Source organism: Cricetulus griseus, chromosome 2, assembly GCF_003668045.3.
Source record: "Cricetulus griseus strain 17A/GY chromosome 2, alternate assembly CriGri-PICRH-1.0, whole genome shotgun sequence".
In the NCBI taxonomy this organism is placed as follows: domain Eukaryota; kingdom Metazoa; phylum Chordata; class Mammalia; order Rodentia; family Cricetidae; genus Cricetulus; species Cricetulus griseus.
Window position 1 is genome coordinate 32,789,406 of NC_048595.1, and position 25,617 is coordinate 32,815,022.

Sequence of the window (25,617 nt, forward strand, 5' to 3'; positions counted from 1 at the left end):
TAATTAAAATGAACTACAAAAAAAGAACTGTTGGCTTAACCCAAGCAAGAAGTTAAAATTTGTTGGAAGACACCTCATGGGGTTTGTCTCAGAGAAAAATACCTAAGAAATGTAGCCTGGGCCTGGATAGGCGGCTCAGCGATGTTTACTCCTCTTGCAGAGAATCCAGGTTCAATTCCCAGCCCTCATGTAGAAGCTCACAATCTATAATTTGGGTTCCAGGAGATCTGACACCCTCTTCTGGCTGCCAAGGGCATTGCATTTATGTGGTGCATATACATACATAAAGGCAAGCACTCATATGCACAAGACAAGAATAAGCATGTCTTTTAAAAGAAAAGAAATGTAGCCTATTTGGGGGCCTGGTGAGATGGACCAGTGAGTAAAGGTGCTTTCGGCACAAACTTGGAGACCTGAGATCAGTCTCTGGAACCACAAAAGGTAAAAGGAGAAAATAGATTCCACAAAAATTACTCTCTGACCTCCACAAGGGCACCATTGCACAAGTGTACCCACACATGCATGCATGCGCGCGCGCACACACACACAGCACACACACACACACACACACACTACTACTACTACTAATAATAATAATAATAATAATAAAATTTAAATTAATTTAAATAAATGTAGCTTATTCAAAGGATATTTTAGTAACGCTTGTGTATTTTAACTGGTGATTTATTTGGATTGAGATTTCCATCTGAGAGCCCAAGTTATCAGTAACATAGGAAGACTGAAGAGACACCAGTATGAAAGACCAAGAGGCAATTAAAGTACATGATTTTAATGAGGTAAGAAATGAAAATAAAATATGATACTCTTGAGACAGGTTTCATACAGCTAGGCTGGCTACTAACTCACTGTACAACTAAAGCTACCCTTGAACTCCTAATCCTCCTGCTTCCATCCCCCCCACACCATGCTTGGAAAGATAATTCTTCAGTTATATTTCTTAATACATGTGAGGCAAACCACATAAGAATGCTCAAAACACTGCACACAGAAAGCACGGCTCTGGGGATGGTCCGTCTCCAGCCCGTTGTGATGAGAAGTCTACAGAAGGCCTCCTCCATGGAGAAGTCAGTGAGGCTTGTGGGAACAAAGGGGATGATTAAGCTCATTGCTTCACCTAGATGGGTGTGAGTTCAGAACAATATGACCCAGTGTCTCTTGAGAAGTGTCCATGTATGTCCAGACACTGCTGTCCTTGGTTCTCATCAGGGGAAACTGAGGCTAAGAGTGATGAAATAACTAAGGATTACACCATGGGTGCTAAACACAAGCAGTGAGGCTCTGCCCGACCAGGTGTGTTTGCCCTTGACAGCTTGTTCTTTCCATGGAACGTGTCAAGGGGATTCTTGCTCTGTGCTCACTAAGGCACATTTTGGTTTTAGGCAGATTCCCAAGTAGGTTTTAGACACAACATAAAGTGCACATGGATGTGGCTGTATAGAATGGATATTAAAAGTAAGTGCTTGTGAGATGTGGACTTGACAGCCAGCAATAGCTGTATGACCTTAGGAAATGACATACATCTGAGACTTAGCTCCTATGCGGGATGTGGGGGTGGGGGGTGTGATGACAGTTGCATTCCTATCCCATGGTGATCCTTCAGAAACAATGGGAGATAATTGAGGTAGAGCCTTCACTATAGTGTCTGATGCATGACAGACCATCGGTAACTGGCAGCCATTATAATTATTACCCCAGTTGTCATTAGCATTTCATTTGGGAAGATTCCATCAATATCTTACATTTGGAGTAAGCCTAGAGAAATGGCTTAGGGCAGTGGTTCTCAACGTTGTGGTGGCCTCCAACCACAAAATTATTTTCATTGCAACTTTATAACTGTACTTTTACTACTGCCATGACTTTTAATGTAAATATCTGATATGTAGGATGATCTTAGGTCACCCCTGTGGCAAGGTTATTCATGACATCCTTTGGAGGTTGACCCACAGGTTGAGAACCATTGGCTTAGAGGGTAAAGGTGCTTGCTGCTAAGCCTGACAACCTGAGTTCGATTCCTGGGACCCACATGGTGGAAGGAGAAAACTAATTCTCAAAAATTGTCCTCTAACAAACATGGTGTGTGTTCTCCCTCCAACTAAGTAAGTAATAATTTAAATATATTTAGCGCATGGTTAACATTTATAAAATGTCTTCAAAACCACATGTTACCCCTGCCATGGTAGCTATGCTATAGGCAGGACAAGGCTCACTACGTATAGCAGTTATATCAATGGGCTTAGAGAGAAAAATGTGTCCTATGAACTATATCATTTCTATATCCCACACATGACTTTTTCATTAAGCTAAGCAGGAGGTTATTGTTATTAAATATTACAGGTAACAGTTTGATTGTATAACAGATCATAAAGTGAATTGTGCAAAATGCCTTTTACAGATACTGAAAATAAGCCAAGAAAACATTAAAGTATCTGAGAGTGACTTGTCAGAAGAGAGAGAGAAGCGACAGCAACTGGCGTCTGCTTTTATTGCTATTCAGAAGTCCTTGAGAGTGGATACTGAGGTATCACATTGAGGGTGGCAGATTCTTGTCTTCTAATTTAGAGATTTCATGTGACCATTTATTTCTATTTTAAAACAAATTATGGCCTTGGGGAGATAGCTCAGTAGTTAAGAGCACTTGCTTTGCAAACGTGAAGACCTGAATTCGAATCCCCAACACCATGTAAAAAGTTAGGCATGACTGTGTGTGTCTGAAACCTCGGCACTGGGGGACAGAGATCGCTGGCCAGCCAACCGAGCAGAAACAACAAGCTTCCCATTCAGTGGGAGACCCTGCCTCAAAGGAACGGGCAGAGAGTCATGGAGGAAGGCATCCAACTTCCTGCTTCACACACCCATGCTATGCTCTCATGCCTGTGCCGTGCAGTACAATAAAGAAAACAGTGCCATTGGCTGTGTGGCTTAAACAATGGAAATCTACTTCCTTACAGTCCTAGAGGCTGGGAAGTCCTGGCCACCTTCTGTGTCCTCTTGACAAAGTGTGACCCATGTGTCTCTTCTCTTCTTACAAGGGCTCTTACCAGTTAGACTAGGGCCCCACCCTTCTCTTCTCATTTAGGCTGGATTTAGGAGCACCGCCCCCCAACTTGCTACCTTTTTACAGCCCCACCCACACCTTCCATTCCCTCTGGACTTAAAAGCTTTCAGAGGACATCAAGTAGCCCCTCTCCTAAAGTAAATGCCATGTGGCCTCTTGGCTACTGGGTACCGCAAACTATCATTCCCTCATCATTCCCCTATCAAACACTGCCCATCTGATCTGTGTGAAAGTGTGAGGATGGTGTATAACTGCACATGAACTGAGTAGAAACAGATAATCTGAGGATTAGAGGAAATGCTGGCTCATGAGTCATTGAGCACACATTGTGGTACAGCAACAGCATCTGTAGTTAAGGGCAGAGTCTGAAGTCAGACAGGCATGTAAGCGGCTTCACAGTTTTCTGGCTACATGAAACCAAGTTCTGGCACTCTGCCCAGCCCTAGTTTCAGAAGTAGCCTTGCCAGAGTGCAGATTAAAGCTACACCACACTGTAGCACAATGTTCTATGAAAGGCACTGTGAGATAAAGTTTTACATTTATTATTATTAGCCGGGCGTTGGTGGTGCACACCTTTAATCCCAGCACTAGGGAGGCAGAGGCAGGTGGATCTCTGTGAGTTTGAGGCCAGCCTGGTCTACAGAGTGAGTTCCAGGACAGCCTCCAAAGCTACAGAGAAACCCTGTCTTGAAAAAAGCCAAAAAAGTTATCATTGTTGTTGTGTACGTATATATGGCTAGGGAGATAATACATTGTCACAGAACAAGTGTTGAGACCAGAGGACAACTCTGTGGAACCCGTTTTCTCCTTTTACCTCTGCATGGATTCCAAGGATCAAATTAGGTCACCAGGCTTGCATGGCAAGCTCGTTCACCCACTGAGCTGTCCTACCAGCCCTGCATTTTTAAGTCAAATAAATATTTAATGCAGTGGCCAATAAAGATTTTTATCCAAGCTTTGTTTAAAATAGTAATGACTGTAGACACCCAATCTTCCAACCTATAAAAGGTAAACACTGAAACACTGTGTTTGATAACATGTAGCATTGAACAATTTGTTAGGACCATTTCAAAATTCCTTTTTAGAAATTTTATTCCATTGCAGGGAAATATACTTGATTTATCCTACAAAATATCTTCCTTTCTTTTTTAACATTTATTTTTGTTTTGTTTTTTATTTTAAAAAATATTTATTATTTAAAACAATTTTAGATTTAAATATATTTTCTCATAAAAAAAATCTTCATTTCTTAAACAGGAATTCCAAAAATCAAAATCAGAACTCTTGAGCCTTTATAAGGAAATTCAAAGTCTTCCAAGGGCTGAGGGCAGAGACCAGTTTTTAATAGCATATAACCTGCTACAAAGAGAGAATTCTGAATTAGAAGCCAAGGTGAGATTGAATTATTGATTATTTGAGTGTTCAATAGTTAACATGTCTTGTGGGTGGATAGAATAAAAGGAACCTTTAGGTAGCAGACTTAGAAATAAAAGTTTCTTCTGCTAGTATATAATGAAATGACATACAGTATGGGTTATAAGTCAGGGCAAACATTTAGACTTCAACCTCCTGTGAATGTCTGACCTTAAAACAGCTTCCTATCAACTGAATTTCTAGGGTGTGGATTTTACGGTGTGGGATGTAGGGAGGAAAGGTCCAGAATCTAGGGAGATGTGTGGGACACTATTAGCAAGGCAAGTCATCAGCATGCTGAGTGGTCAGTCCCACTCCTTAACAAAAGTCGAGAAGGAGGTGGAGGAGATGAAGAGTAGGAGAGATAACTGGAGAAGATGAAGAGGAGATATTGATGGAGAAAGATGACGAGGAGGAAGGTGGTAGTTTGGAGGAGATGAAAAGGAGGAGGATGAGGAGTAGATGCTGATGGAGGAAGAGATGAAGAGGAGGGGGAGATAATTGGAGCAGGAGATGATGAAGAGGAGGAGAACAACAACTCAAAACGTGTCTAGTCTAAGACACAATATAAAATCACTTAATTGTAGAGAGAGTTTTCGGTTCCAGTCCCACAGCTGTTCAGTCACAATAAACACACAGAAGTTTATTTTAATTACAAGTTGTTTGGCTCATGGCTCAGGCTTCTATTTGGCTAGCTCTGTCTTAATTATTAACCTATTTCTATTAAACTATGTGTTGCCACGTGGCTGTGACTTACAGGTAATGCTCCAGTATGTTAACCCTTCAGCAGCTACATGGCCTCTCTCTCTCTCTCTCTCTCTCTCTCTCTCTCTCTCTCTCTCTCTCTCTCTCTCTCATCTGCTCCCTGCCTTTCCTCTTCCCCTGCATTCTCCTAGTCTGGTAGCCCTTTCCTGCCTGGCTACTGGACAGCCAGCATTTATTCATCAACCAAGAAGAGAAACATATAGTCACAGCATACAGAGGACATACCCCCGTCACTTAATGCTTTTTAAGTCCTTGAATCTGCCCACAGGAGTTATCTGTCTGTCTGTCTGTGAGGTTTTTGAAAAAGTCTTAGTTTGGCAGCTTTTTTTTTTTTTTTTTTTTTTTTTTTTTTTGGTTTTCGAACAGGGTTTCTCTGTGTAGCTTTGGAGCCTGTCCTGGCACTCGCTCTGGAGACCAGGCTGGCCTCGAACTCACAGAGATCCGCCTGCCTCTGCCTCCCAAGTGCTGGGATTAAAGGCGTGCACCACCAACGCCCAGCTTTAGTTTGGCAGCTTTAACAGAGTATCATAGACTGGGCAGTTTAAATGACATTTATTACCCACAGCTCTGCAGTTTAGTTTGGGAAGTTCAAAGTCAGGGCAACAATAGAGTCCCCATTCCGGTGAAGCCTGCTTTCCGGTTTGCAGATCTTCCCCTGGTTCTTTCCTCCTCCTCCTCCTCCTCCTCCTCCTCCTCCTCCTCCTCCTCGGTATATGTGTGCACATGAATGTTCGTGTGAGTGTGGACATGCTCATGCCACAGCATATGTGGGGGTCAACCTCAGCTGGCCTTCCAGTTGGTTTGAGTTAGGGTTTTTTATTTTTTCTTACTGCCTATGCTAAGCTAGCTGGTCTGCAAGCTTTGAGTCTCTTGGCTCTGCCCTCATCATGTTGTAGGAGTGCTGGGATTTTGCACACACCTCCACCCTCCACCTACCCCCTACCCCAGCCCCCTATTGCATCTGGCTTTACGTGGGTTCTGGGGATTCAAACTTAGGTCCTATGCTTTCACTCCAAATGATTTACCTCCTGAACCATCTCCCCACCCCACATGGTTCTCAAAGGGGTATCAATGTCATCATGAGAGCCTTGCCCTTGTGGCCCAGCTGCTTTCTAAGGTCTCCTTCTGAGACCACCATATGGAGGGTGAGGGTTTCATTTTATTAATTTTTTTATTTATTTGTGTATCCTGAGTACTCTGTCTGCATGTATGCCTGCATGTCAGAAGAGGGCATCAGATCCCATCATAGATAGTTGTGAGTCACCATGTGGTTTCTGGAAATTGAACTCAGGACCTCTGGAAGAACAGCCAGTGCTCTTAATTGCTGAGCCATCTCTCCAGTTCCAGGTTTCATTTTCAGTTTAGGGATTTTTGAAAGAATTACAGCCTATTATTTGGAAGAAAGTCCCTCAGTTTGGGTTTGTCTGGTGATTCCCCACAGTACAATGCAAATTGCTTGTTATAGACAAGAATCTTAAGGAAATGACGTCTCCATCCCGACACATTTTATAGGGAGACTCAAGCTATGTTGTCATTGTGTTAATCTTGATTTGGATGAGGTGCTCTTTGTTGTATCTTCCCACTGTAAAGTTTATTGCATTTCCCTTTGCAATGATAACCATCTCCTGGATGGCTTCTTTGGGACACCACATTCCTGCCCATCAAACTATTGTTCATGAAAAGCTTTTTGTTCTGAGCCTTTGCATCCTGACCAACCCTGAAGCTTCTCTTGAGAATACTCATTGCTCTAGACTTAAAGGAACCCGGCTCAGGGTAATGTGGGCTGTGCCTTATAGATTTGCCAAAGCTTCTTATTTCACAGACTTTTGTCTGGGTCACATCTAGACTCGTGTCACTGAAATTTGTAGTGGAAACAGGTGTTATCTTACAGGCCAGCTCATTCAATTTATACAAATTGCCTGGGGGCCCTGAGTGACTGAACTCCTGCCAAACTGTATGTGGCGTTTCTCAGCCAGTCTCAGAGTGGCACACACAGCTTACTCAGTTCTTTGCTATTGAAATGTGGCTGGTGATTAGACTGAACTATTATCACTAAGATCAAATGGAAACTTGTCATTTCCCATACTGTCCATCTCCCAGAAGGGCCAATAGGATTAACTTTCTTCATGATAAATAGCAACATTTGAGGGCTGGTGGTTAAGAGCACCTATTGCTCCTGCAGAGGACCCCAGTTTGGTTCTCAGCACCCACATCAAGCGGCTCATGACTGCCTGTAATTCCAGCTCCAGGGTATCTGATTTCCTTTTCTGGATTACCCAGGCAACTGCATGTACACGCACATATACACACATAATTTTAAAGAGATAATTTTTTTTTTAAAAAAAAGGAAAGCTTCCAGCTGCTTAAGAGACATCCCAACTTTGTTGTGTGTGGGTCCAGAAGACCCAGAAAATGCTTGGTGTTTGTGTTACTTTTGTTTTCAATTTGTTAGAGTATTCAACCCAAATTCTGCAGTCTGCTATCATTTAAAAACTAGAATTTATTCTTATTATGTAATATCAGCATTTTCAGAATAACTGTAAAAACTAAGTAACATTTTGGAATTTATTTTCCTGCTTGCAAAAATAATGCACACTCATTAAGAAAACCTCTTCCAAGACCCTCCCCTGCTGCCTGTCTCCCTGTTTCTTCAGCTCTTCATGTTGTGGCCTCCTCCCTCCTCTTCAAAGCGTCTTGAGTCAGTTGTATGTCTGTCTTTGACCACATATATACTCCCTAAGCTTCAAATAAGCCACCCATAGCCTCCCATCTTCCAAGGTTCAAGGCCCACCTTCACTGGAAAGTAATTGCCCTTGGGAGAGGTATGTGGACGGTAGTCTATACTGCACTCTGTAGTTACTCTTGAGAGGAAGGAAAAGTCATAGGACATCAACAGAATTGCTTAAAGTACATTGAAATCAAGCCTTGTATTCAATTCCAGTTACTGTAGGAGCTTTGCATTGTCAGACTTTGCATTCAGGACTGTGCTGTGAACCATCTTTGTTTCCCAACCAGCCTCTCTACTCCTGGAAGGAAGTCTGTTTGGATTTTGTGTGAACATACACTGAGTAACCATTGAGGACAGGAAACCTGCAAAATCCTCCAAATGCAAACAAACAAAAATGAATATTTTACCAGATCCCACAACACAGTACCCGCTTGCTCCAGATTCCCCTAGGAAACTTACACAGATTCTCATTTCCCGTCAAACACTGAGCCTGGGCCACGGGAGAGTCTTTTATAAACTGTCAGATAGCCTGACATTTAGGAACCACTACAGCCCCTAAGGAACCTTTATAGGTTCAAGCATTTTCAAATAAATAGGGTAAGACTGGAAGAAATGCTGGTAGCCTTCTAATATTTTCTCAAGGCAATATGTTACTACTTTTATGAATCAACGAAGCACAATTAAAATCTGGGGACAAAAGTATATGATTGTTTTTGTACATTTGGTTTTTCAAGACAGGGTTTCTCTGTGTAGCCCTTGGCTGTCCTAGAACTCAGTTTGCAGGCCATGTTAACCTTGAACTCACAGAGATCCGCCTGCCTCTGCCTCCCAAGTGCTGGGAATAAAGGTGTGTGCCACCACAGCCTGGCTCAAAAGTGTATAGTAAGCATGTTAAGAGATCATTGGAGTTTTGTTGACGTTTGTTTCATTGTTTCTGTTTAAAGATACAACCCAATTGTAAACAGCAATCTGAAATGCCAACATCAAAGACCAAAATACCTGTTTATTTATTTGTTTGTTTAGTTGGTTAAATCATGGTATTACATACCCTTATGTCTATTGTAAACATGGATTAAGTTATATGACACCTGAGAAATATTAAACTAAATTGTAGTAAGATTTGCAGTGGGGCACCAGTTTAGATAGCTTAAGGCAGTAATGAAGCATTTGGCAGAGTTAGTATACTTTTTTCATACTCACCCATAAGAGTCTGCAAATTAGAACATTTGCTTTTTCACTTAACTTTACAGGTCTTGAAGTTTTCACAAGAATTGGAACAGTTAAAACATTGTTCTGTAGGGGACAGAACTGCTAGTTTAATGGCAAGTGAAAACCTCTGTGAAGAGCTGGTGTCTAAAGTGCCACTTTTGGAAGCAGAGCTTCTGAGCCCAAGTGAAGAAAGACAGGCACTCTGGTAAACTGAGAAGGGTCCTGAACACAGTAATTGCAGGGGGTTTATTTGGCCTGGTTATCCTAAGGATTTCACCTTCATTTTCAAGAGATGTAATCAGGAAGAAATTAGTTCAAGCATTTCCTAGAGTTTGTCCTTTTTTTTTTTTGTAACAATCGTACGCTGAGTATAATGGAAGAGAACAGACCGACAGAGCAGCGGGCTCACAGGGCACACCAATTTGTGATTTAGCATTAACATTACACTTTGAAACTTTTCCTCTTGCTTTTGAAAGTTAGCATGTGCTTTCTGTTGAAACATAGGAAGCATGTAAAAAGTAAAAGTGATTATAATAACCCACAACTCTCCTCAGGGAGCAACACACTCACAGATCAATCTCTTTTACACAGTTAAACTGTTTTTACACAATCAAGGCTGTACTCTCTCTGTATATAGTTTCTGTTTTGCTGATCTTATTTGACATTTACCTGAAAATTGAGTTTTAAGAATGTTTCTCTTTTATTTATTTGTTTAATCTTGCTCCTCAACTCTGTGTTTATACATATTAACCAAAATTATCCTTCACAGAAGTTTTGGAGACTTTGGGCAAATGATCTGCTCTAATCTGGTACAAAAACTAGTAGGAACAAATTACTATGTTCAGACAAAAGGTCACTGAGAAGGAAACAGTAGATGCCCATGCTTCTTAGACACCAACCTAAAGGACACCCTTTTCCATGAACTGGGGAAATTGGGTCCTGGTGTCACCAAATTTATTTCTGCTTTGCCAATTTGAAAGATCCTGAATTTCATGTTCTCTTAAAAATTTCTTTAAACTTTAGAGTTAGCTCTGAGTTCAAGATTCCCAACCAGGAAACGGAGAGGTGGGGAGGGAAGGGCATCTTGGAGAGACGGGGTTGGCAGGTGTGGGGTGGGGAGGGCATCTTGGAGAGTGGGGGCAGGCTGTGATAGTGAGCCCAAAAGCAAGTACCTAAGAAGTTGGCTCACCATGTTTAGGTTTGGTAGAGGGATCGAGAAAGCCTAATTCTCGAGCCTGGGGACAGTGTGACAGGTTTCTAGGGAAGTTATCCTAGCATCTCATTAGATGAAGATGGAACGTGACAGGCAGGTTGATTAATCCACTGTGAGCCACAGTTGAAGGAACAGTAGCCTGGAGCAAGAGGCTGCTGGGATGTAGCAATCACCCTGAAGACTTCACCGAAAGAATTGACAGTATCAGTCAGAGGTGCTCAACCCCACCTGGCTGGGGTGGGTCACCAGTGGGGAGACTTGCCACACAATCATTCCTCGATGGCAGGAACTCTACCAGGAGACGGACTCTGGACTTCTATCTAGAGAGCTCCTCACTGTTAGTATCTAGGCATCTCTACTGGCCTACCTTTGGAGTTCTGATAGTATACACCCTCAGCTGCTGCCACTAAGAGCACCTCCTCTGCCTATTCACTGTGTTCCCTTTTAAAACCCCATTCCCCTTTCTCTTTCTTCCTTTCTCTTTGTCTGTCTCTCTCTCTCTCTCTCTCTCTCTCTCACTCTGTTTCTTCTCTCCCACTGCTCCTGTCTTCAGAGGCCAGTCCCTCTCCCCTTTCCTTCCCCCCTTTCCCATTCCCTTTCCCCTAATTAAAACAAACAAAACAAAACAAAAAAACCCTCCACTTGAACTCTGTCGCATGGCATCTTTCTCTCTTGTGCCACTTTTTTTTTTTTTTTTTAAATTACAATGCTCACCACCCTTGTTTCCGTGGCTTGGCCCAAACTACTTCCCATTGTTGGGACTATGAGAACTCTGGGTATCAACCACATGCTTCTGTCTCTGCCTGTCTCTAATGGCTCCTGCTTTATTGCCTGCACCCCTTGGCAGGCTCCACTTCAGTCAGACCTGGAACACAACCACATTTAGCATTAAGCATTTGTCCCCTGTGTGCAGGTGCTCCAAGCAGAGGGAGGGCACAAACTCAGGCAGGTTTAACGTTGTGGTCTGATGGGAGGAGGCAGTTTAAAAAGGCACTGCCAGCTTCATAGTCTACCAAGGGCCCAACGAGGGTGCAGGGACACAGGGACAGAGAGAAACGGGGAGGAGGGGCAGCAGAACTTGATGTCAAAGGGGCATAGGTTTGTGTGAGGTAGTTTAGAACTCTAGGGAAGGGGAACAGTAAGAATATGATGCAGGCAGACTCCCAAACATATAGTTGCATGGAATGCTTATGTCAGGGAAGTGTTTGCTTGCTGGATTTGCAATTTTGGGGTTAATCATGGGGCTTCACATGTGCTAAAGAAGCACCCAACACTGAACTATGTCCACAACCCTAGTTAAGGACTTAGACAATAAAAACTCCTATAGAGTTTAGCAGCCTGGGCAAAACAGTAGGTTAGTGCTATAGGAAAATCACTCTGCCTGCAATGTGTAAACATTTTTAAAAAAATCAATAGGACTTTGTGATTAGTGACTCTAATCGAGCTGAAGAAGATAAGCTTAGCATGGGGAAAGTCTTAAAAAATAATGTAAGAGGTGGCCAGGGAGATGGCCCAGGCAGTGAAGGGCTTGCCAGGCAAGCATGAGGACCTAAGTTCAGATCTCCAGCACCCATGTGAAAGCCAGGCACAGTAATGTTCACATGTCCCTCTACTGGTTTGGCACATGGAGATGGAAGGGTCCTTGGAACACACAGGCCAGGCCATTTAGCTAAATTGGTGAACTCTGGGTTCAGTGAGAGACCCCCCCCATCTCAAAATATAGAGGGAGGGCCAGAAAGATGGCTCAGGGAGTAAGGGTGCTTGCCACCAAGCCCGAGTTTGATCGCTAGAACCTATATGACAGGATAGAACTGGCTCCCACAGGTTGTCCTCTGACTTCCACAGGTGCACAGGGGCATGCATGCATGAACACGAACACACACACACACACACACACACACACACACACACACACACACACTCACACACTTTAAATGTAATACAATTTTAAATAAAATAACTTGAATTCTAGCCGGATTGTTTTGTTTGCTGATTTGGGGAACATGTCTATTAGTATGACAAAATACTTGAGGCTGAATTTTTTATGAAGTTTATTTGGCTCGTGGTTCTGGAGGTTCAGAAACATGGCCCCCCATCTCTGGTGAGGGCTTCCAACAGATGGCGTTACAGCAGAAGGAACATGTTGCAAGAAGGCATTACATGGAGTCTGGAAGCCAGGGAGCAAGGAGGGAACAATCATGTTCTTTTTTTCTGTTTTTTTTTTTTTTTTTTTTTTTTTTTTTGTCTGTGTGTATGCATGTGTGGGCATGTTTGCATGTGTGGAGGTGTGTGTGCATGTTTGTGTGCCTGCATATCAAGGCCGGAGGTTGATGTCAGGAGTAATCCTTGACTGCTTTTCCCTCTCATTAGCTGAAGGGTATCTCAATCAAACTAGTCCTGCTGGCTGGCTTGCTCAGGAGATCCCCTTGGGGGAAGCAATAAAACCATGTCTGGCCAGGAACAGTGTTTCCCATTATCTATTGTTTTAAATAACATTATTGTGAGCAGCATTGAACACTCAGCTTTTTTCTTATGAATTATTTTATTGCTATTACCATATATTCACGGAGACACGGGTTATAGCTCAATAGTATAGCACCTGCCTAACGTGCATGAAACCCTAGCTCCAATTCACAGTGCCACAGAACAATGTTATGTTCACGGGTTACAGTTTTTCAGAATCTAAACATTTTAAGATGGCTTAGGGCTTTCTTTTTGAATCAACTATTTTTATATACAGGGGTGTTTTGCCTGCATGTATGTCTGTGCATCACATGCCTGCCTGGTACCTATGGAGGCTGGAAGAAGAAATCAGATTCCCTGGAACTGGAGTTACAGATGGTTTTCAGCTGTCACCTAGGCATTGAATCCAGGTCCTCTGGAAGAGCAACCAGTGCTCTTAACTGCTGAGCCTCAGATTCTCTCCAGCCTCAGATTCTGAATATTTTTATGGCTCTTGATTTGTGTTGCCAACTGCCTTCTTGAATGTAACAACTGTGATTGGTGAAGCATGCAGTGCTGGGCTCCAGGGTGCCCCAAAAGAACTTCAGATTGAGGGAATAGAAAGAAAAGAGGGACTGGGGTATAGTGGCAGAATGTTTACCTAGCATGCAGAAAGCCCTGGAGTCAGTTCCAGCACTGCCAAAAGAGAAAGACAGCGGAAGCAAGATGCAGCAAGACCGCCCGCCCAGCATGTCTGTGAGCACTCCATCTTCTATTCATTCCCCGGTGGCCGAAGCTGCTGCATCCCTCCTTCTGTTTGTGGCTTACATTCTCAAGGGTGCCCCCTCTTTCTCTGGCTTTCCAGTCCCTTCTGCTTGCTCTTTGCAAGCCCTTGGCTCCTGTCTAAGATGAACCCTTCATCCGAGATCCCCCTCTTGTGTTCAGTGCTGAGGTCTCTCCCTCTGCTCCCATGTGTCTGGATCCTCAAGCATCTGCCTGTTCCTTATGTGCACCCTTCCACCCTGGTCCACCGACTATTCATGAGTTTGCCCTGGTTAGAAATCTAGGCGTCACCTTGTTCTTCCTCACCTGCCACAGCTGACAGATGGTGAATGTCGTGAACACTGACTTGGAAGTCTCCAAGACCCAATCCTGGTTCCCACTCCTGACTTTAGTATGTGGATGGAGACAACAGCCTCTCATCAAGTTTCCCTGGCATGTTTTTTTTATTTCTATTTAAAAACAAAAATAAAAACAAACCCATTTACTTAACTGGGGAATGGGAGGTGCAAGCATGCCTCAGTACTCTTGTGAAGGTCAGAGGACAACTTAAAAGGGCTTGATTCTTTCCTACTACCATGTGAGTCCCAAAGATTAAACTCAGGTCATCAGGCTTGGCAGCAGGCACCTTTATCCACTGAGCCATCTTGCTAGCCCCTGCAGATCTTATTCATTAAAGCATCCTGGGATACTTTGTTTTCCTGTGTTCTTATCTGTACTAAAATCTCCAACCAACGTGTGTGTGTGTGTGTGTGTGTGTGTGTGTGTAAATACACATACACTTTTATCCCTGTCTTTCTTTAGCTCATATCAATGGTTAACCAAGCTATTACTACTTAGCCTAATTACTGTCTAGATTTCCTTAGTTCTCAATTATAAACCTCTTAGAACTCACTTTAGCCCCATTGCCTGTTGAAGTACCTGCTTTTAAGTGACATTTGGAACTCTTTATGACCTGAATCTGTCCAGTGCAATAAGAATAGTCCAGAGAGGATAAAAAATAATTTAAACTGGTTGTTGGGCTGTAAATGAAAATATATGTCATCTCCTTGCCTGTGAGTGAAAAGATAATAGTCATTGCGATAAAACTTCCAGCCATACAATTCAAGTTTGACAAAAAAAAAAAAAAAAATTCTCTAGTGTGTAGGATTTTCTTCAGCCACAAGAATATTTATGTGATAGATCTTTTATTGTTGCGTTTGTACCAAGTTTTGAATTAGGAGACAGTAAGCAGGAGGAGACGCCAGAGGAGGCAATGAAGGCCGCCACTTTTCCAAGAGAGAGGCAGGAGGAGCCACAGCAGAATGGAGACCATGAACAGCTGTTGGCCATGGATCCCAGAGAAGCTGGGAGGCTTGGAGAAGAGCTGAGTCTCCACTCTCAGCAATGTGGGGATAGCTCAGATGACAGTAGCGCCCAGGTAGGTGCTGCAGACACAAGCTGTGGGTCTGATCCCTGGGACTAGCCCTGGAAACAGGCATCATTTTTACCATCTTAGTTCTTCATGTCTCTTATACAACGTTACAGCCTCAGCTTGAATGGTTATTAATAAACTTACAACCCAAGTCTGAACCTGTTGATTCACTTTATTGGGGGAGGGGCAACACAACTTTGTTGAGTTGGTTCTCTCCTCCTGCCTCCCTGTGGGTTTTAAACACGGAAGCGCCCTCTGAGCAGTAAGATGGAGGTGGGCTCAGAAGGAACACATCTGCCTTTCGGGGGTGAGGGGGTAGGGGTATGTGCCACCCTTCCTATTCCAGGTGGCTTAGTGAGCCAAGTGTGTTCGTTTTAGTAGAGAAAATGACCTCAGGAAATTGTTTTAAATATGATCTACCTATAAGAGAATTAAAGGGAGCGGCCCCAGCCCCACTTGGGTTCTTAATCTTACAGGACTCCATTGTACAGAATAAAATTTCTCTGTAGATACCTTCCCAGAAATTACTTGAGATCCTCAGAAGACTGTTGTATTTGCAAGTAAACCACCTTCAAAGGGCTGATAAAATGCCAGGTGCTATTCCTGCTAGCCCAGAATTTAAGAGGTAGAGGCAGGAGGATCAAGAGCTCTAGGTCACCCTCTGTTACTTAGTGACTTTGAGGCTAGCCTGGGCTGTAAGAGAAAAAAAGGTTGATAATATGTACTTGAGAAGTAAACAAAGGGAATGCTTTATACAACAGAAGGCTGGAGAGCTGCCTCAGCAGTTAAGAGTGAGTTCTGCTCTTGCAGAGAACCTGAACTCAGAACCCACAGTGGGTGACTCCCAACCATCTTTAACTCCAGTTGGAAGGGGATTTAACACCTTTGGCCTCTGAGGGCACCTGCAGTCACATGCACAGAAACAGCCAAACCTTTCATTGTTATTATTTATTTGCTTACTTTGAAACAGTATCTCACTATGTAACCCTGGCTGGCCTGAAACTCTATAGAGCCAGGCTGGATCACTGAGATCTGCAGGCCTCTCATGGGCATGGGACATCATGACCTGCCCAAAATTAGTTGAGAGGTTTTTTTGTTTGTTTGTTTGGTTGGTTGGTTGGTTTTAAGAGAGGGGGTTTTTGTTTTGTTTTGTTTTTGTCTTTTCTTTTTATAACCTAGGCTGTCCTTGAACTAACTCAGATCATGCTGTCCTTGAACTCACAGAGATCTGCCTGCCTGTGCCTCCCAAATGCTGGGATTAAAGGTGTGGAGGTGCACACTGAGGGCTGGAAATGTAAGCATGCCCAGGATCGAGTCCAGCATGGGGAGAGAGTAGGAGAAGGAGGAGAGTAAAATGTACATTTGGAAATAGAATTTAAAACTTGGAAAAGCTATAGTAATTAAAGAAAATATAGCCAGGTTTGGTGGCTCATGACTATAGACTCACCAGAGACTGAAGAGGGAAGACCACTCAGGAGTTCAAAGGCAGCCTGTGCTGCAGCAGAATGAGACCTTGTCATCTCTCTCTCTCTCTCTCTCTCTCTCTCTCTCTCTCTCTCTCTCTCTCTCACACACACACACACACACACACACACACACACACACACGAAAGCAGATTCAGATCTTGTTTGCCTCAGAAGTCCAAAGAAGAGCATGACATCAAATGCCCAACAGTAAGACCCATTTGGACCCCAGCTCTCCCTTTCTAAGACACTGGGCTAGAGTAGCAGGTTTGAGAAGATGCTGAATGGGACACAAAGATTACAAAATCTTTGTTGTTGTTGTTTGGGGTTTTGTTGTTGTTGGTTTGGTTTGTCTGGGGGGTCAGGGTGCTGCTTTGCAGTCAGGCTGGCCTGAAATTTCACTATGTAGCCCAGGCTAACCTCAAACTCTAAAATCTTCCTGGCTCGATCCTGAGTGATGGGATCACAGGAATGTGCCACCAGCTCAGCTAAGATTATAAAACTTTTGCCCACATGTAACTTAATGTCTGAAAAGTAATTCCTGGATAATTTGTTAGTTTAATGTATCTTTCCCTTTGTTTGAAGCACTTATTAGTCAACACCTACTAACAAAGAACAAAACTGGGAGGGACTTGTGGAAGGAGGGTGGGGAAAGAATGGGAAGTCAGAGAATGAGAATATATTGATCAAAAACATATATATGCATGAAATTCTCAAACAACAGAAACAGGGCCACTCACAATAATGACAAACAGAAAGTTTGAAACTACAAAATATGCAAAAAAAATTCTAAGGAAATTTTGAGTGTATCCACTTTGGGGAAGGGCAGATAATTCTACAGACCACACAGCCTCTTGGGACTTCAGCAAATTCTAGTGTAGTTGAGTAAGTTTTCCCCCCTAACGACCATGAGTTACTGAAAAAAGTTGAAGTTCTTATGTCTTTGACCAAGGCGAATTGTCTGGAATGCAATGAATAAGGTCGATGAAGCTAATGCCGCATTAGAGTCCAGCTAATGGTCTGTGGTCCAACAGGACCCACTTTTCCCTCCTGGTCATGTTCTAAACTCTTCTCAAAGCTCAAAGGTGAATGTCTAGCCTGGGGGATGCAGCGCTGAGTGTTGAAGTCTAGTTGAAAAGTTCTGTATTGGGATGAGTGAGTGGAGAACCCACTTACACTGCCCAAGCAGACCACAGGGACCTCTATAAATGGGCATCATCTGCCTGCATACTTTGGTCATCATAGAGTTCTGTATGCCATGTATGTGTCTATGTGTTAGCTAAGCTCAGTGCTTGAAGGTGATCTAGAGAGCTATGTCACCTCTATAAGTAAGATCAAGACCTAAATCCCACCTTACTGCAGCTTCAAAACAGATGCCAGCCCACATTGGTGGCACTGAATCAGTGGGATGTGCTGATATCCCTGTCGTCTGCTGGACATGGCTGCAAACTCACTTTTGGCCTGACATCTCCCTCCTTGTCTTACAAAGCTGTTCTCTCATGACTCTCCCAGTGGAATGTGTGACATACCTATGGGGCTTACCCATAGCACTTGGGTTAGTTGCATTGGGGGACATAACATTTGGTTATTCTGGGTCAAAGACATGAAAAGTTTGGGGGGAAAGATACTAGGTTCTATTTCTTTTAATTAAAAGGAAAATGTGTGTGGGTGTTTGCCTGCGTGTGGTATGTCTGTGCACCCAGGGACTGAAGTTACACATGGTTGGAAATCAAACCAGGTCCTCTGGAAGAGTAGCACCTGCTCTTAACCAGTGAGCCATGTGTCCAGCCTCTCTTGTTATTTTTTTAAATGCAATTATTGAAATAGTTTGAGTGACATAGGCTCAGATGTTTGAATACTTGGTCCCCAGTTGGTGGAAAGGTCTAGGAAAAATTAGACATTGTTGGAGGTGATGTGTCACTAGGGGCTAATCTTTTGGGGAAAAAAAAAATGACTAGCACCTTTCCATTCCCAATGTGCTCGCTATCTCTTGCTTGTGGTTGGAGATGTGTACTCTCAGCTGCTCCTGCAACCATAGCCTCTGCTAGCCCCATGGAACCAAATGCCTAATTAAATGCTTTCTTAAATAAGTTGCCTTTGTCACAGTGTTTTACCACAGCAACAGTAAAATAACTAAGACCCCACACAATGTAAACATTTGAATTGGTGCTTCAGTTGTTTTGACTGGCCTGGGCAACCCCTCAACTGGGATTCCTTTGGCTGGCTCTAGGTTGGGTCAAGTTGACAATTAAAGCTTACTAGGACACTCCCACTTTACATTACTCCCTGTTTCCTTTATTGCCCCCACCCTAGACAAACAACCGCTAATCTACTTTCTGTCACCATCAAGTTGTCTACTCTGGGTCTTTCTGTATATTTAGCATCATAATAGATGGCCTTTTGTGACTGACATGTTTCAAGCTATGGGTTTTCAAAGCTTATTCAAGATGGTAGTATGTATCTTCATACTTTTTCAGGCTGGTTACATCTTTTATGGTTATGCCGTATTTTACATGAGTTGTTGACTGTTTGATTGTTATGAATAGGAACGCTATGAACACTTATGCACAGTCATCTCATTTCATTTGGAGTTTGGGTTTTGTTTGTTGCTGTTTTTGAGTTGGGAGTCTCTATAAAGCCCAGGCTGGCTGGCATCCAACTCCAGAGCCTCCTACCTCAGTCTCCCCAGTGCCAGGATTCCATGCATGTACCACCATCCCAAGACCTCATATATTTCTAATTCCATTATGTCAACATCAAGGACAAAATTAGTGGGTCATACAAGTAACATACATGGTCTCAGATTCTCCTCTCTTTGCCAAAACTGTATTTGTCTCATTTTAGTGTCTATAAAGTAGTATTTCATTGTGGCTTTTTTTTTAATTTTCCTAATGAGTAATGACATGATGTACTTTTTAAAATTTATTTATCATGTATACAACATTCTGCTTCCATGTATATCTGCACACCAGAAGAGGGCACCAGATCTCATAAGGGATGGTTGTAAGCTACCATATGGTTGCTGAGAATTGAACTCAGGACCTCTGGAAGAGCAGTCGGTGCTCTTAACCTCTGAGCCATCTCTCCAGCCCCCGACATGATGTATTTTTAAATATTTTCATCAGCCTCTTGCACACTGTCATTAGAGAAATGTCTAGTCAGATCCTTTCCCTAGCTTTAACTGGATTACATTTGTTTTGTCTCATTGAGTTGTAAAAGTTCATCGTATATTCTGTATATATCTTATTAGATATTTGATACCCAAATATTATAACCCCTCATTTTCAATATCCATTACCTATTGAGACATACATGTTTTTATTATATAAACACCCATCTATGAATTATTAAAATTCTCATGCCTATGTGTGTTTGCATGCACATTTGTTTGCTTGTGAGTACACCCACGTACAAACACATATGTACACATGTATGCATGGAGGCCCAAAGTTGATATTGGGAACCATCTATGATCAGTCTTCCACCTTATCTTTGAGGCAGGGTCTCTCAGTCAAACCCAGAGGTGACTGATAGGGCTCCTCTAACTAGTCAGCTTGTTGAAAGGATCACCTGCCTCTGCCTTCAAGACAAGAATTACAGGCAGGCTGCCACTTGGACCCACCCACCCAGCATTTTTGTGGGTTTGGGGGACCTGACCTATGGTTATCTTGATTGTATAGCACTTTAACCACTTTAACCATCTCCCCAGACAGTGCCCCATTTATAATTGTTTGTTTGTCTCATACAGGGTTTCCCAGTGTGGCTCTGCCTGTCCTGGAACTCACTCTGTAGACCAGGCTGGCCTCAAACTCAGAGATCTTCCTGCCTCTGTCTCCTAAGTGCTGGGATTAAAGGTGAGTGCACCACTGCACCCAACCCCATTTGCAACTTTTTAATGTTTGTCTCATGGTTATATCTAAATAATCATAAGAAGGCTTTGTTCTCATGTTTCTTCTGATTCTATTTTTATAGTTTTAGCTTTATAATAAAATCTTGGATCCATTATCAGATACTGTTTGTGTTACAAAGGTCTACCTTCATTTTGTTGTACCAGTAAGATTTATGGAAAGGAAACCATTTATCTGTTGTAAAAGCAAGAAATAAAAAGATAGGTGTGGAACTCATGAGGGAAAATTATTTGTATTTGAACTTTCTATTTCCCAAATCAGGAAATTTCTTTTTTTTTCCCCAATGTGTGTGTGTGTGTGTGTGTGTGTGTGTGTGTGTGTGTGTGTGTGTGGTCTTCACCCCTGATGCCAGACTGTAGTATCTAAGTACTGTTCTGTTAGCTTAATACTCTTAAACGTACAATTTTAACAACAGACAAGCCAGATGCTGAACTTCTCAGAATGCTTATAAATAGAAAAAGACTCATGGGAACCTCTCTCATAAGCAAGCCTGTGAGTTATATCGGCCAGAAGTATTTTGTGATGTCAGCTGTGGATGCTGTCTAGTTAAAACTAGTCCAGGGGAGGTTACTTTCCTACTACTCTTGAACCAAGTTGGAAGCAGTATTATCTTAATTGTGTGGACTTAAAACTGTTTCTAGAGAACATTTGGGTATTTGGCTGTGCTCTAGGTACCACACTAGACCACCCATGTGCATTAAATAATATGATGGGTTAGGAATATAATCAGGAGCATCTTACAGGTGGAGGAATGGAGGCTTTAGAATAAGATAGGAGGTATTTGCCCACATTGAAGAAGTAGTGAAACCCTGGTCTACTTCCTCTAGACTCTAGAATTTAGAGTGTGATTCTCTGGTTGCTTCACCAATTGCTTCCCTTTGCTAACAACCCACAAAAAAGTATACAGTTCTCACTCCATTGTCCCAAGGAAGAATAGTGATCTGCCTCCCCAAAGCCCTCCTATAGTATTGTAAATTATCTTGGTGAATTTATCCCAAGTCAGACCCCACACTTGATGTTTAAGCTGACCTACAATAAAATCTGTGTTTTAGGGATTAACTGAATTTGATCAGATTGTCAAGGCTCTTGGATAAAACCAGAATACCAAGTAATTAATTTTTGTGAAGTAATTTGAAATATCACATGAATACACCTAAACAATGAAGTCTCTTCCTATAGAGAGCTAAGAAAGAATAAAATTCTGAGGCCAAGTGGTGGTGGCGCACACCATTAATCCCAGCCCTTGGGAGGCAGAGGCAAGCAGATTTCTGTGAGTTTGAGGCCAGCCTTGTCTACAGAGCAAGTTCTAAGACAGCCAGGGCTACACAGAGAAACCTTGTCTTGAGGGGAAAAATGAATAAAATTCTAAAGGATGCTTAGCTGAGGACAATGATGACTCACTCTCTGGTCCACACCAGCCACATCCCCGGATGGGAGGATTTAAAGCCTGTATCCTCACTCTGTTTACATAGCAGGAATGATCTTCCCATGAAACCAGTATTTGAACTTTGGTTTGTATTTAATTTTTCATTTTATTAATTTTTTAATTTTAATTAAATGTGGAGCTGGAGAGATGGCTCAGCAGTTAGGGGTGTTAGCTGCTCTTCCAGAGGACCCAGATTTTATTCCCAGGACCCACATGGCAGCTCACAACTGTAACTCCAGTTCCAGGGGATCTGATACATTTCTGGCCTCCACAGGGATCAGGCATACAAGCGGTGCACCGGCATACATGCAGGCAAATGCCCATAGACGTAAAATAAAATACAATTTTAAATTAAACTTTAAAAAAAAAACTACAAAATAGTGTGAATTCCTGATTGTTTTAATTCTTAAGGGATTTTTGTAGTTCTGAGACTCAAAAATGGGTCTTTTACTTTAAGATTCCTCTACTCTGTTTGCCGTTCATTGACATGAGACATTAGAAAGGTTAACTGTCCATGCGCAGCTGCTTTTGTTGCCATAGTCCTCTGGCCTTTTCACTCCAGTGTAGAGGCTTTTGAATTACGCTGTAGAAGCATGGTCTGTTGTAGGTGAGAGAACCAACACCCACAGGCTTTGCTCCTGGGCACCCAGATCCCTACAGTTGCGCTGATAGCCAGACCCCACACATCACCAGTGCCCTCTCGAGTGAGTGTCTCTCTTAAATGTTTGCCTCAGTACCTAACATCTGGGGAGAAAGTGATCTGCCAGCGTCAAGGGGAAGTACAGCAACTGCAACAGAACCTGCACCGCCTCCAGATCCTGTGCAACTCAGCTGAGAAGGAGCTGCGTTACGAGCGGGGAAGGAGCTCGGACTTCAAACAGCACAACAGTTTGCTTCAGGAGGAGAACATCAAGGTGAGTCTCCTGGCACAGCCTTTCCCACAAGGCCTCTGGCAGCTGGGCACAGCCAAATCACGGTTCCCGGTATTTCCAGCCCGTGGGTGGATGGACAAGGTCAGCTGTTACTTTTCTTTTTTTGAGACAGGGTTTCTCTGTGTAGCTTTGGAGCCTGTCCTGGAACTCGTTCTGTAGACCAGGCTGGCCCCGAACTCACAGAGATCCTCCTGCCTCTGCTTTCCGAGCATTGGGATTAACAGAGTGCGCCACCAATGCCCAGCAAGCTATTTCTTAATTCCCTTCTTTCAACTTCTCCGCTGCCAACAGCCTGTGCATGCATGCTATGGGTCACCAAACAGGAAAGGGTTATAGGGACATGGTCTATTGAGATCTTTATCTCAAACTTTTTAACGTTTGATTTAATTTCAGTTACTCGTCTCCCTGCATTAGCTGGATATAGGCAGGTGTATTTCTTCCCCGTAGATGTATCCATGGGGGTGGATTCGTCACAGATCCACAGATGTTTTTGGAAACACATGAATGTTCAGAAAAAGATACCATATAAATAATGTATCTCTCCAGTAACAATTCCGTTCTATATACATTACAGACTTGGTTTCTAATAAGTATTAGAAACCCTCTATAAGGTTCTAAACTTGAATATGCAGGGCTGGGAATGTAGCTCAGTGATAGAGAGGGCTTACCTAGCATGTTCCAAGGGCCTGGATTTAATCCCCAGTACTGCCAAACTGGGAGTGGCAGAAATCTGAAAAGTTAAATTGAACCCTCTTAGAGAAGATTGATTTTGAGACAGTATCCTGTAGACACCAACCCACTAACAGTATCGCCCCATGTCAGTACCTAATGAGAACACAAGGAGAACTGAGACATTACACTGGTTTGGTGTGGAGAGAAAGTGAGTGTTCACTGGGAAAGGGGAGGTTTGTTAATGCTCAATCTAGAATTTCCTCCTGGTGTTATCAGAGAGACAAGGCTAATGATCATTTGTTTCCTATTGACCTTTCATCAGTTACAGGGAAGCATTTGACTCTTAGGTTGTAATTTCTTCATACTTTTCTTCCCCATTTGGCTTGACTTTTTACGTATTCATTAACGTCTTTGGAGATGAAGATTCTCTAGTCTTTAGGAATTAGTAAAGCTCATTATTTCAGAAATGCCCAACTCATGGATGAAGCACTCTTTCCTGCATAGTATAAACAGTTCAGGTGGATGGCTTGCCTTTCTACTTTTTAAAGGACACAGACATGCATGCCCAAGTGGGCATGCATTATATTATCTATAAGTGTGACTCTCTGGACTCTGAGAAGTGAGATTGTTCAATTATGGGGCCAGTGGGTTATTCACATGCTTATCTGGCCTGTTTCTGTCTGCACCGTGTAAGAATCAGTATCACTGGAGCTGGAGAGATAGCTCAGTGGTTAAGAGCACTGCCTGCTCTGTCAGAGGTCCGGAGTTCAATTCCCAGCAACCTCATGGTGATTCACAAGCCACCTGTAATGAGATCTGGTGCCCTCTTCTGTCATGCAGGCATACGTAACACTATAAACATAACAAATAAATGTTAAAAAAAAAAAAAAAAGAATCAGCATCACTTACATCCTCAACAGTTCTTGGAACTGTCACACCTCAAAACTTATCTGCTAATCTAGTATATATATGTATAGTGATAACTCCTTGAAGTCTATTATCAGAATTCATAATAATACAATCATGTATGTGATGTATGTGTGTGAGTATGGTGTACTTGTGCCATGGCCCACACACACAGAGGTCAGAGGACAACTTCTGGGAGTCAGTTCTCTCTTTTCACGATGTAACATCCACTGGGTTTAATTCGGGTCATCGAGCTTTGTGCTCAGCACCTTTACTGGCTGTGAGCCATCTTACCAGCCTCCATGTTTGTGTGTGTGTGTGTGTGTGTGTGTGTGTGTGTGTGTGTGTGTGTGTGTCAGGAGCGCACATGTATGCCGTGGTCTCCATCCCAGTGCCTCGGAAATGCTAGGCACACTTTCTATTATTTAATTGCATCCCTGGACCTATTTTTATGATTTGTATTTATGTCCCATCTCTAGATCAAGATCGAACTCAAGCAGGCCCAGGAGAAGTTGCTAGACAATGCCAGGATGCACTCCTCACTCACGGCAGAGTGGAAGCACTGTCAGCAGAGAGTCAAGGAGCTGGAGCTGGAAGGACTCAGGCAGGCCCAGAGCATTAAATCCCAGCAGAGTCTTCAGGAAAAGCTGGCTCAGGAGAAATCCAAAGTGGCCGATGCACAGGAAAAGGTAATTATCTTCCTGCTCAAGAAGTGATGCACGCAGTGACATAGTAATCCAGGTACACATCTAGAGCCCTGCTCCCCCGGACCTTAAGAGACAGTTGTGTGCAAACCTGGGCACAGGCTAATCTTTTTCTTTAACCTCTCCCCCTCCCCTGCCGTGTTTCCCTCTTTTTCGTAATTTTATTCCATCTGCCCCTACCATTCTAATAAATCTTGTATATTTTTGGAAAAAATGTATGAAGTTAAAAATGTAAATTTCCGGCACCAGGGAGATGGCTCAGTCAGTCAAGTGCTTACCACACAAGCATGAGGACTTGGATTTGGATCCCCCAGAACCCACAGTGCATGCCTGTAATCCCAGCTTTGAAGAAACTGAAACATGTGGGATCCCTAGACCTGGCTGGCCAACCGGCCTAGCTGAAACAGTGAGCGCCAGGCCAGCAAGAGATCTTGCCTCAAAAAATAAGATGGAGAGAGACAGAGGAGGACACCCTTTATCAACTCTTAGTTGGTCTCCACACACCTATACACACATATGTGAGCACATACATAGACACACACATACACATAAACATATCTATTTAT

General features: G+C 42.9%; 2 protein-coding genes across 3 annotated transcripts in view; both read left to right on the forward strand.

Moving 5' to 3' along the window:
- Positions 1-25,617, forward strand: part of Ccdc30 (coiled-coil domain containing 30) — a 77,947-nt gene that overhangs the window by 20,223 nt on the left and 32,107 nt on the right. For both annotated transcript variants that reach the window (XM_035439661.1, XM_035439662.1), the window contains exons 5-6: positions 22,572-22,751; positions 24,827-25,036. In XM_035439661.1, the coding sequence (XP_035295552.1) occupies positions 22,572-22,751; positions 24,827-25,036 (390 nt within the window). The remainder of the gene's footprint in view (positions 1-22,571; positions 22,752-24,826; positions 25,037-25,617) is intronic.
- Positions 756-15,202, forward strand: LOC118237877 (coiled-coil domain-containing protein 30-like). The gene is made up of 5 exons (XM_035439663.1): positions 756-797; positions 2,414-2,539; positions 4,334-4,468; positions 9,233-9,396; positions 14,836-15,202. The coding sequence occupies exons 1-5, from the start codon at positions 756-758 to the stop codon at positions 15,089-15,091; spliced, it is 723 nt and encodes a 240-aa protein (XP_035295554.1). The 3' UTR covers positions 15,092-15,202.

Bases quoted from the DNA above. Each gene is read 5' to 3' on its own strand.
- LOC118237877 (XM_035439663.1), top strand. From the start codon at position 756: ATGAAAGACCAAGAGGCAATTAAAGTACATGATTTTAATGAG. The intron at 798-2,413 runs GTAAGAAATGAA...TGCCTTTTACAG, and splicing joins AAGTACATGATTTTAATGAG to ATACTGAAAATAAGCCAAGA. The intron at 2,540-4,333 runs GTATCACATTGA...TTTCTTAAACAG, and splicing joins CCTTGAGAGTGGATACTGAG to GAATTCCAAAAATCAAAATC.